The 12228-nt window shown below is 45.9% G+C and overlaps 4 gene segments (V, D, J or C); all 4 read left to right on the top strand.

Moving 5' to 3' along the window:
* Positions 1-11758, top strand: part of LOC122456470 — a 30916-nt gene extending 19158 nt beyond the window's left edge. Inside the window, 1 exon segment of the V gene segment in view lies at positions 11377-11758. Within this exon segment, the coding sequence occupies positions 11377-11479 (103 nt within the window).
* Positions 941-1734, top strand: LOC122456473. The segment is given in 2 exon segments: positions 941-1063; positions 1315-1734. Coding segments are annotated over 2 exon segments (366 nt in total).
* Positions 2808-3626, top strand: LOC122456471. The segment is given in 2 exon segments: positions 2808-2946; positions 3303-3626. Coding segments are annotated over 2 exon segments (366 nt in total).
* On the top strand, positions 6604-9584 carry LOC119842066. The segment is given in 2 exon segments: positions 6604-6817; positions 8914-9584. Coding segments are annotated over 2 exon segments (369 nt in total).
* Positions 11759-12228: the final 470 nt, after the last annotated feature.

Here is a 12228-nt window from a genome sequence, read left to right as displayed (position 1 = left end):
AATTATTACTTATTTTGGTACAGACAGCAACGATCAGGGACGATGGATTTCCTCTTCCGAATAGATGAGAGTAAGGCTGAAAAGAATGGAGCCGGGAGAAGGTTTTCTGCACAATTCAGGAAATCCTCAAAATTCTTCAGTTTAACCATTAAAGAGCTAAAGCTGATGGACTCGGCGATGTATTTCTGTGCTCTGTGGGAAGACACCGTGAGCCCTTTAATAGGGAGCACTGTACAAAAACCCACCCCCTCGGCTTTCTCACCATGACAAACACAACTGTAGAGTAGAATCCCCAGGCCCAGACAGATGGTTAAACCAGATGGAGGGGCTGGTATGAATCACAGGGCCTGAAGCTATGAAGCCTTCTGGGCCGCATTCACCATTGAGTTACCCCACATTAACCTCAATTTACCCACAGTGGGTCTGCTCCTCAACTGAGATGAATCACTGTGAGCCAGATGGGGTCAACTGGGCCAGGTCCATCACAGGTATCAATCAGCTGTACTTCCATTGGGGCTGAATTCCCCTAGATGGAGTAAACCAGCATGGGGCCAGTGGGATAGATACACAAAGGCACAACACACAGAAGCATGCAGACACACACGCACGTGCAAACACAAACATAGAGACAGAAAGACACCCACACCCACAAAACCAGGACACGAAACCCAGAGCTTTTAAGTCTTCCACAATGTCTTTAATTCAGTTCTCACCAAGTAGCAACAAGAAGGACAATAAAAAGGAAAATGAATAAGAAAAAAACACAGAAAGTCAGAAACCGACCTTCCAGGAAGTGCAGTGGAAGAAATTTGTCGCACAAGTTCTCATCTGCGCTTCAGCGGCCGACTAATCTGAACCCAGCACGTTTCCTGTGTCTGTGACTCATTTCCCGAACCCCGCCCTCTTCTGCTCGGCGGGGCTCGCATTAACCTCTCCCAGTCCTTGTTCCGAGAAGTTGCCTTTAAGATTCTTCGCAGAGACCTCTCAGCTTGTCCGGCTGCCGCTGTCTGAGGCACCATGGAGACAAGTTTCATTCTCAGCCTTTGGGTCTTTAACCAACTAGGTAACCGGGCTCTGGGTTTTTGGAGGAAGCGTCATGGAATTAGGATCCCAACTCCAGTTCTACCCAGAACCCGAACCCAGATCCTAACCCTGACCCAGATCCGAGCGCCCCTGCTATCCTTAACCTTAATTTTTGCGCTAACCTGAATTTGTTCTTAATTAGGTGAATAAACTCCTTGGGCTCTTTTAAAATTCCCAGCCTAGTCCTGCGAATGCACCTGGCTGTCCTTGAACGTGAGTGTCTTGTTGCAGGTGCGGTGCTGGGTGACTCGGTCCGGTCCCATGAACCCGAGGTGTCCAGGTCAGAAGGTGGCTCCGTGACCCTCACCTGTTCTTATGAAACTAGCTACACTGCTAGTGTCTATCTCTACTGGTACCGTCAGTATCCGAACCGAGCCCCGCAGTACATCCTGCGGAGGGGAGCAAAAGGGAGCACGTTCAGTGATACCGCAGGTTTCGCCAAGAAGAGGTTTTCTTCGCAGGCTGATGACAGCGCCACAGTTTTGAACATCACAGCCCTGGAGCTGGCAGACACAGCGGTGTATCTCTGCGCCCTGAGTCTGGCACAGTGACAGAGCCACATAGGAGAGCTGCACAAAAACCCTCCCAGCCCTGCTGCAGGGGATGGTACAGGCATTAAAACGGGCAGCAGCGCCTTGAGAGTGCTGACGCTGCTTAAAAATACATCTCCCCTTATCAGTTAAATATTTATTTAAAGAGCTAATTTAAACATCGCCCTTGGATGAGATAATGGGCATGATCTTTAGTTAGAAAGCTATTCATACCGCTTTCCTAGCTTAGGAGCTGACCTGTATCGGTGTGGGGGGTAATCATTTATAGTAAAAATAAGGGTTAAAATTTTGGGTAAAATATAGACAAAATGACTATATATAGACATTACTGCTGCAAATAAAACTGAGATAAAATGGGAATTAACATGTCCTTTAAAACCGAGAATAGGCTGTTTAATTACTTATGTAGGATGAAATGGGGGTAAAATAGGCGAGTTAAAATGAGGGGAAATTTGTTGGAAATACCCGGCTTTGAGTGGTGGGGTAAAGCTGCAGTTACCAACTCTCCCAGAGTCAAAGCAATACTCCTGTTGTAGAGACATTTACATTTTAGGTAGATTTGTTTGGAAACTAAATTGCAAGACCCTTTCCCCAGGAATATATGTTGAGAGCCGAGAAGTGTAACATGACAAAGCGTCGTCGTCTGCTGGTGAAAAGTATAAACTCAGCTTGTCATTTGAAATCCTTTTAGATATTCGGTTTAACTCAGGCAGACGGGAAAGGCAGCAGAGGGAAAGACAAAAATAATTTAAAACAATTCTTTCAAGAGTTCTGGCCGGGCGTTTCAAAGGTGGCTAACGGAGTTGGGCGCCTCATCCCATTACATTTTTCTTGGGATAATCCCGGATATTTCTGTTGGTAAACATATTCATGACCAATCCCTAGGATACCTGAGTGAACCAAGAAATAGGAACAGTCCCTATGTGAATTGGAAAAAAATCCTTCTCTTTTTCACAGCTAGCGAAAATGAGGCACAGAGGATTCCTCATCCTCACACAGAGTCTATGGCAGAACAGGTCTCTGTGTCCCAGAGGAAGCCACAAGCCCTTCCCCCTCCCCTTAAGCACACTGATATGTCAGCTGCAGCTGACCGGAACCCACTAGATCTGCGGTGAGCCCCCCAAACTCCTCCCTCTTCCTCTCCGTCGGTTTCTAATAAATTTTCCACAGTTGTGTAGCTGCCCTTAAGATGTGACGTTTATGTTCCTCTAAGGCAGCGGCAATAGCTGGGCGTTTGAAACTTGGTCGATATAAACAGAAGTTACTATGGAGACGTGTTTTATTCTCAGCATTTGGATATTCAGCCTCCTAGGTAACTGAGTTGGGATATCAAAGAACCCTAAGGGAACTAGACTCAATTCCCATTGAACCGTAAACCTAACCCCATACTTAACCCTTGCCCTAGACTGTAACCAAAACACGAATGCTACAATTTAACAGTTCACTCACACTATAACCCTAAACCCAAACAAACCCTTATTCATATCCTCGCCTTAATCCCAACGTTAAACCCTAACCCTTCTCCTGCTCATAACATTAATTCCTGTGGAGTTAAGCGCCTAAATCCCTTAGACACCTTTGAAATTCCCTTAAACTGCAATGCAGGTGGAATCATCTCCAGGCTCAACTACAGGTGAAATTACCTCGAATGTGTTTGTCTTTTTGCAGGTGCTGCATTCGGTGACTCTGTCCAGTCCAACGAACCCGAAGTGTCTGGATCAGTTGGAGGTTCTGTGACACTCGCCTGTTCTTACACCACCAGCGATAGCTATGTCTATCTCTATTGGTACCGTCAGTATCCGAATCAAGCCCCGCAGTACATTCTCTGGAGAGGAGCGAAGTCCGCCAGCCAGCTCAGTGATACCGCAGACTTTGCCCAGAAGAGGTTTTCTTCCCAGGCTAATGACAGCGCCACAGTTCTGAATATCAGAGCCCTGGAGCTGGCAGACAGCGCGGTGTATTACTGCGCCCTGCAGAGAGCACAGTGACAGAGCCACATAGGGGAGCCGAACACAAACCCTCCTTTCCCAGCTGCAGATAACGTTGTGCACATTGAGGTTGGAAGCGGAGCCCCTCCGGAGTTTCGCTGCACGGTTAAAAACACATATTCTGTCTCGGATGTGGTGCTGTCAGATTAATCCTTCCTAACCTCTCCAAAACCCAAATTCTTATTCAAATAGCTGCATTGTGGCTTCCATACGAGAAGAGATGGGACTTTTCAGTTTGGAAAAGAGAAGACTATGGGGGATATGATAGAGGTCTACACAATTATAGATACAGACTAACCCTAGGCTACCCCTCTGATACTTGGTTCCCTGCTCTATAGATCTCCCTTTTAACTGAGGCTGAGGGCAAAGGCAGCAGATGAAAGACGAAAATAATTTACAATAATTCTTTCAGGAGTTCTGGCCGGGCGTTTCAAAGGAGGGTGAAGGAGTTGGGCTCCTCATCCCGTTACATTTTTTATGATAGCCCCAGACATTGATTGCTGATAAACATGTTCATGCCCCATCCCAACGATACATGGGTGCGTGGAGAAATCTCAACAGTCCCTATAGGATTAACACGATGCCTTCCACGTGTATGGGGAAAAGGACTGTGATGGACTGCATGGACTGCTGACAAATTATGAAGGTTTATTATCATTTGAAATCCTTCTTTCCTTTAATGTCTAGCGAGGGAGACAACAACGGTTGTAGAAGAACAGGCCAAACAAAGGGAAATAATTATTTCAAGAATTTAGTCTGAAACATTGAAAGGAGACTTTAGTTGCTCGCACTGCTCCTTGGAGAATTTCAGGTTTCATTCAATTAAAAACAACCTCTGTAGCTATGTAACCTCCTTCCCAGTCACTACTAAGCGCCCCAACCTATTTATCCTCCTATTCCCTCTGGCAGAAGGAGAAATGTTACAATCTCTATTTCACATATACGAAAATTGAGGCACAGAACCATTTCCTGGCTTGTCCCAGAGCAAACTGGAAGTCGGTGGTAAAGAGTTAAGAAGCGAACCCTCGTATCTTCAGTCTCCGAGCAGAAACCGATTTATTACAAATCCAGTTTTCTTCCCTGCACCACCCGCGAATTAAACTGCACACTCACCTGAACACAGCTTGTTTCCTGTGTCTGTTAAGAGGCCCCCAAACTTCTCCCTCTCCCACTCGGCGGGTTTCTGACTAACCTTCCCCAGGCGCAGCCGCAACGGAGGTTAGGCGCGCCCTGAAGCGCAAAGCCGCTGCCCTCAGGACGTCACAACATTTCAGCAGACTTTTTTGAGGAGGGGGCCAATTGTGTTGGTTTTGTGTGACTCCTTCCATAAAACCCACAAACAGAAATCATAAGACATAGATTATAAAGCCAGAAGGGACCACACTGATCACCTACATCCACCTCTCTCTTCTCTGCCTGATCGAGTGGTTCAATTCCCTGCCTAGACTATGTTACCCCCAGCAAGCCAGACAGCGCAAGAGGCCAGCCTCCTGTACCTTGCTTTCTCTCCAGAGGTAACGAACAGCGCAATTGCCACAGTTACAAGTTACCAGGCAGCTGTTTCTAAAACAGCACAAGTATTTCTAGGGTGAAAGCATTACAGGAAAAACAAACAAACAAAAAAACATTTGAACAAACAACCCACCCACATGCTAAAAGGCTTCTCACGAGCAGCCCCTGATTCCAGCCTAAATGTCAGTCCTTCTAAACCCACAACCACTGGGTTTTTCCAGATGGGTCATAACTGCCACAGATCCAGAACAAATAATTTAGTCTTTCCTTTATATAGCTTGGGCCTTTAATCTTACCCGCATGTAATGAGAACATAAGAACGGCCAGACTGGGTCAGAACAAAGGTACTTCTAGCCCAGGGTCTTGTCTGCCGACAGTGGCCAATGCCCGGTGCCCCAGAGGGAATGAACAGAACAGGGAATCGCCCAGTGATCCGTCCCCTGTCGCCCATTCCCGGCTTCTGGCCAACAGCGGCTAGGGGCCCCCTCCCCGCCCAGCCTGGCTCACAGCTCATCACACACAGGCTGACTCCTCAGGCCAGAGCGTCAAGAGGCTGGGTGTCTGCTGGGGAACTTGCATTCACCTCCCCCTAGATGTTCCCCAGGCAAACACTCGACATTTTTTGTTCCCAAAGTCCTTTTTGGTCTGGCATTTTGTTCCATAGAGACCTTTGAACACTCGTTCCCACATCACATCTCTCCCCTAGAGAGGGTTACATACAATCCTCGTCCACAATAATTCGTAAAATTTGCATTTAATACATTGGATCCCAGAAGATACTTAAACTGAATCCAGTAATATTTTTCAAGGGTATTGAAATAATTCATCATATTTGTCACAACACAGGACATGGTACTTCAATGAATTAATTCCTGTCTGTTTAACAACGCATCTTTTCGGGGGCCGGGGGGGGGGGAATCCAACCTTGATTGAAAAGTTACAACACTTTGTAAATTGTTCCACTGGCTAATTGCCCTCAATGTTGAAAAATATAACTAAGGCAAGCTTCTGTCTCTCTTCCATCTAGTGGTGAGAAGTATAAATACGCATTGTAATGTGAAATCCTTCCATACACCCTTATTTTCAGTTTTAAATCAGAAGTAAACAAAAGCAATTTAAAACAATTCTTCCAAGAATTTTGTCTGGGAATCTCAAAGGAGACTAAGGAAGTTAGGCACGAAAATCCCATTAAATTTCTCCTTTGAGAACCCCAGACTTCATTCCTACTAGATCTATGTGTGCTAATGTGACCCCCAATTACAATAGAATTGGAGTGACTCGAGATATTTATACTCACAATATCAAAATGATCTAGAGAAATATGACGATCACCTTGCAGGGAAAATGAAGCACAGAGCTATTGAAAGACTTGTCTAAAGTCATGCAGAGACTCTGTGGAGTAGCTGGAAACCAGGTCTCCAACCAGCGTTCTAACCACAAACCCAACCTTCCCTCGCTAGCTGGCCGTCAGCTACAGACCATCTGAACCCAGAGTGTTTCAAGTCCAGAACAACTCCCTCTTCCTTTGGGCTGGTTTCTGATGAACCTTCTACATCTGCTTTAAGAGGCGTGAAGTTAATTTTCCTGTGAGTAGCAACAGCTGAGAACCTCAGATTCGGTTTGCTAGAGGACAAACTATGGAGGCACGTTTCATTATCAGCATTTGTCTGTTTATTCACCTGGGTAAGGTGTCTCGGGCTCTTTAGAGCATCCTAAGGAAACCAGGCGCCCAAAGCTCACCCAACTCTAATTCTAGAGCTTTTCCTAACCCAAAAGCTAACTCTAAACCTCTACCCTACCTCTCAACTCTACCCCTCGCCCTACCCTCAATTCACTGGTGTCGGACGCCTAAACCCCTTAAACGCGTTTGAAGTGCCCGCCTAAAGTGTAACACCCGAAACTCTTTCCGTGCGCCAAGCACAATTGAATTGATGCCATTAGGTTAATCTTTGTGTTGCAGTCGTAGTGCTGGGTGACTCGGTCCAGTCCAAGGACCCCCAAATGTCTGGAACAGAAGGAGGCTCTGTGACCCTCAGTTGCTCCTACACTAGCTATCCCGGTTCCCTCTCTCTCTAGTGGTACCGCCAGTATCCCAACCAAGCCCCGCAATATATTCTGTAGAGAGGCGCCAAGGGAAACACTTTTGATCATACTGAGATTTCGCCCAGGAGAGGTTTTCTTCCCAGGCTGCTGACAACTCCACAATTCTGAACATCACAGTCCTGGAGCCGACAGATACAGCGATGTATTACTGCGCCCTGCAGAGGGCACAGTGACAGAGCCTTATGGCAGAGCTGTACAAAACCCCTTCCAGCCTTATTGCAGCTGCGGTTAGGCACACTGAGGCTGTAAGCAGGGGCCCTTGGCAGATTTGTTATACTGTGAAGAAATTCAGCATTTAGAGTAGTTTTGGTGGTTTCAAGGTGTATCTTCCGATTCCTCCCACAAGCAAATCCCTGTGCAAACATAAGAAGGGCCATACTGGATCAGACCAATGGTCCGTCTAGGACAGTATCCGATAGTGGCTAATGCCAGGTGCTCCAGAGGGAATGAACAGAACAGGTAATCATCAAGTGATCCATCCCATGTTGCCCATTTCCAACTTCTGACAAACAGGTTCCAGGAACACCATCCTCTGTCAGACTTAGTTTTGCTGGGTAACATAAAAGAAAACGTGTATGTTAGCGTGGTTTGTTAGAATATTAGTGTTTCCTTGCACTACTTTTAAATAATAACCTAAATTAAAGCAATGTTGGTATGTATGTTGGGGGCAAACAGAGGTTTGATAATCGAAAACTATGGCAAAAATTATTTTAACCAGGAGGACACACACACACCCCCACACACAGAGCTATAGAAAGAGACAAGAATTAAAATAATTGTTCTAAAAATACTGCTAGGAAGTTCAAAGAAACCCAGATGAATTAGGCACCTAGCTCTTAATTTCTCTTTGAACATTCCAGACTTCCTTGCTAAAAAAAATCTATTTACTTGTATGGGCTTCTGAATGATATCCGAGCGCCTCAAATTATCCAGCTTCACGATGGAGCCGTGCGGGAAAGATGGTGCTATTCCAGTCTTGTACAGGTAGGGAAAGGCAGCAGCAGAAAGATGTCAACTGGCCTGCCCAAGGTCAGAGAGGGGGCTCTGTAGCAGAGCTGGGAATCGAAGCCAGGGTTCTTCTATCCCAGCCCAGAGCTTTAGCCATCAGCCCACTCTTCTTACCTCACTGTCACCCCTTTGTCAGCTGCAGACTGAGCACAACTCACCGCGTTTCCTGTGTCTGTTAAGAGTTTCCCCCCAAAACCCTCCCTCCTTCACCTTGTCGGTTTCTCATGAACCTCGCCCACCACCCAGTCAGTTGTAGCTGCCTCAAGAGCAGTGAAGTTTAGATTCCTCTTATCCGCGGTATCTGGAGCGTCCCACTTCGTCACAATAGGAAAAAAATCATGGAGACGTATTATATATTTAGCATTTGGCTATTTAATCACCTAGGTAAACAGGCTGGGGTTTCTGAGATAGTCGAAGGAAGTTAAAAGTCCAGTCAACCTTAGCTGGAACCTGACTCTCCCCCTGACCCTTAAACCCTAAACCGAACCCCACATCGAACGGCAGTGCCACATACCTGCCTTTACTCTAGCCCTAACCTTATTTTAAACGCCATCGGGCGCATAAACCCCTTAAGATTCTTAGAAATGGCCAGTCTTACACCTGCAATGCACCTCTGCGGGTCAGGTATAGGTGAAATGATGCCCTTAAATTGGATTGTTTTGTTTCAGGTGCTGTGCTGGGGGACTCGGTCCAGTCCAGGGAACCCCATCTCTCCGGAGGAGAAGGCGACGCTGTGACCCTCATTTGTTCTTATGATACCAGCTCTACCGGCTACGTCTATCTCTTCTGGTACCGTCAGTTTCCCAACCAAGCCCCGCGGTACATTCTCTGGAGAGGAGCGAAGCAGGCCAGAGGTGAGAGTGATACCGCAGATTTCGCCAAGAAGAGATTTTCTTCCCAGGCGGATGACAGCTCCACAGCTCTGAGCATCACAGCCCTGGAGCTGGCAGACACGGCGGTGTATTACTGCGCCCTGCGTGTGGCACAGTGACAGAGTCACATAGGAGAGCCGCACAAAAACCCTCCCTTCCCCGCTACACTAGATTTTCAGAGATTAATCCTGTTTGCAGATCTCCGGAGGGGACTCCTTCCACTCTGTACAACCGCATATTTTGGGATGACTAGGGGACATCAATTTATTTGTTCTAGCTCCTCCCAAGAGTCAAGTACTTATTTAAAGTGCTACATTCAAGTGTCACACTTGGAGAATGTAAAGGGCACGAGCTTAAATCATGAAACATCTTAGACATTTTTCTCCACAGTTCTCCAGCGGGCCTCTCCGTGTGTAGTGTGGGACCAAAACGAAAAAGAAAAAAGAAAAAACCCAACAAAAAAACAACAACAACAACAAAAATAAACAACAGCTCATTTGTACTAAACTGCTGCGTGCAAATGTGCGGATAAAAATCCAGATAACAAATACAATCGAAATCCTTATTTCTGGTAAAATTAGGGTGAAAATGAGTGAGTCAAATATGGAAAAAATACTGTTTAAAATCCCATTTGTGGAAAAAATATGGGTGAAATATTTTTAAAAATAAGGTGAAAATACGTATGTTGGCCAGTATCAGAGGGGTAGCCATGTTAGTCTGTATGCACAAAAACAACGAAAGTTTATGCCCAAATAAATCGGTTAGTCTTTAAGGTGCTACCGGACTCCTCGTTGTTTTTTCCATATGTTGGGCTGCGTGTGATGGGGAGAAGCTACAGCGCACCACGCCGCCAAAGGGACCTGAGTATTCAAAGGGAAGAAACACTCATATGATGGGCTGATTGGTTCGGTAACTGACATGCCTTCGTATTACTGTTTTTTAAAAAGCGCAATTCCCACACGATAGCAGCGATGCTTTCTAGGAGTGGGGGGTGGCGAACGATGCCGGAGCAGCGCCATCTGCTAGTGAATGGGATCGATACGTGTTGCGAGTTGAAACCCCTTTCACTGCTCTACAGAATTTAAATGTTCTCCCATTGCAGCCGGAATGACAATAAAGGCTGTGGAAGAAACACACTAATAATTTTAAACAATTCCTCCCAAGAATCTCTCCTGGGATTTTCATGAAAACTGGAGAGAGTTAGGAGGCGTGTTAGGAGCCCGACTAAATCCCAGTCTATATTACTAGTCAATACTACATGATCCTCATCACTTTAATATCTGAGTGATGGAAAAGGATTTATCCCCAGAATCCCCATGGTCAGGTAGAGAAATATTATCACTCCTCTGTACAGAGGGGGAGCTAAGGCACAGAGAAACTGAGTCAATTACCCAGATTCGCTAAGGGAGTCTGTGGCAGAAATGGGAAACTGAGACCTCTGGTGTCCCAGAACTCAGCCTTCTTCACCACAACTCCATCCTTCTTCCCTCCCTCTCATCACCACTAACGTCAGCTGCAGACTAAGCTGAACCCGGTCTATTTCTTATGTCTATTAAGAGTTCCCCACCCAAACTCCTCCCTTTCCCCCAGCCTGGATTCTCATCTGTGTTCCTAAGTTGTAACTGAAGATTCTTTTCGCAGCATCTTCTGGGACGAGTCAAACCTGGCTGCTATAAAAGAAATCATGGAGAACTCTTTCATTTTCAGCATTTGGATGTTCAATCTCTTAGGTAAACAGGTTGAGATGTTTAAAGGATCTGAAGAGATTTAGGCGACCAGCTCCCAATACATTGAAAACCTCATCCTAGCCCTGCTCAACGCCCACCTCCCATCTCTAATCCTAACCCAAATAATTGGAGTTAACTTGATCTTAATCCTAAAATTAACCTTAATGCCAACTTAATTTCCTTTGGAGCAACGCATCCGAATCTCCTCGACTTCTTTGCAATCCCCAGACTTAAAGTGCAATGCACTTGGAGTCATTTACATGTGTATCAAGTACAGTTGAGGTGATGTCCTTGGATGTGATTGTCTTGTTGCAGGCGCAGTGCTGGGAGACTGGGTCCAGCCTAGGGAACTCTACGTGTCTCGAATAGAAGGAAACTCCTCAGTGACTCTCAGTTGTTCTTACAATACCAGCGATACCCGTGTCTGTCTTTACGGGTACGGCCATTATCCCAACCAAGCCGTGCAGTACGTTCTCCGCAGAGGAGCGAGGGGATTCACTTGGAGTAATACCGCAGATTTCGCCCAGGGGAGGTTTTCTTCCCAGGCCGATGACAGCTCCACAGTTCTGAACATCACAGCCCTGGAGCTGGCAGACACCGCGGTGTATTACTGCGCCCTGCAGAGAGCACAGTGACAGACCCACACAGGAGACCTGCACAAAACCCTCCCTTCCCTACAGCGCTGGAGGTTGCAGACATTGAAGCTGCCCAACAGTGCTCCTGAGGAGAGTGATCACTAAAAACAGCGATTTTGGCGTGATTAAGTTGTTAAAGCAGCTCCATTAAAACGACACCCCTAGAGAATCACAGAATTGTAGGACTGGAAGGCCCTGTGTTATCTTCTAGACCATCCCTGACAGTTGTTTGCTTAACCTCCCTTAAAAACCTCCAATAAGGGAGATTCCACAACCTCCTCAGGCAAGTTATTCCAGTGTTTAATGACCCTGACAAGGACTTTTCCTTTAATGTTCAACCTAAACTGCAATCTTGCTGCAATTTAAGCCAGTTGCTTTCTTGTCCTATCCTCAGAGGATCATAGGAACGATTTTTCACTTTTCTCCTTAAAGCAATCTTTCTAGTACTTGAAAACTGTTCTCATGTCTCCTCTCAGTCTTCTCTTCTCCTGACTAAACAAACCCAATTTTTTCAATCTTGCCTCATATGTCATGTTTTCTAGACCTTTAATCGTTTTTGTTGTTCTTCTCTGGACTTTCTTCAAATTGTCCACATTCTTCCTGAAATGTGGTGCCCAGAACTGGACACAATACTCCAGTTGAGGCCTTGCAGTAGAACAGAATAATTACTGCTGGTCTTACTTACAACACTCCTGCTAATACATCCCAGAATGATGTTTGCTTTTTTTTTTTTTGCAACAGTATTACAC

This window comes from Dermochelys coriacea, chromosome 13 (genome assembly GCF_009764565.3).
Source record: "Dermochelys coriacea isolate rDerCor1 chromosome 13, rDerCor1.pri.v4, whole genome shotgun sequence".
NCBI lineage: Eukaryota > Metazoa > Chordata > Testudines > Dermochelyidae > Dermochelys > Dermochelys coriacea.
This window is presented reverse-complemented; position numbering and strand designations above follow the sequence as displayed.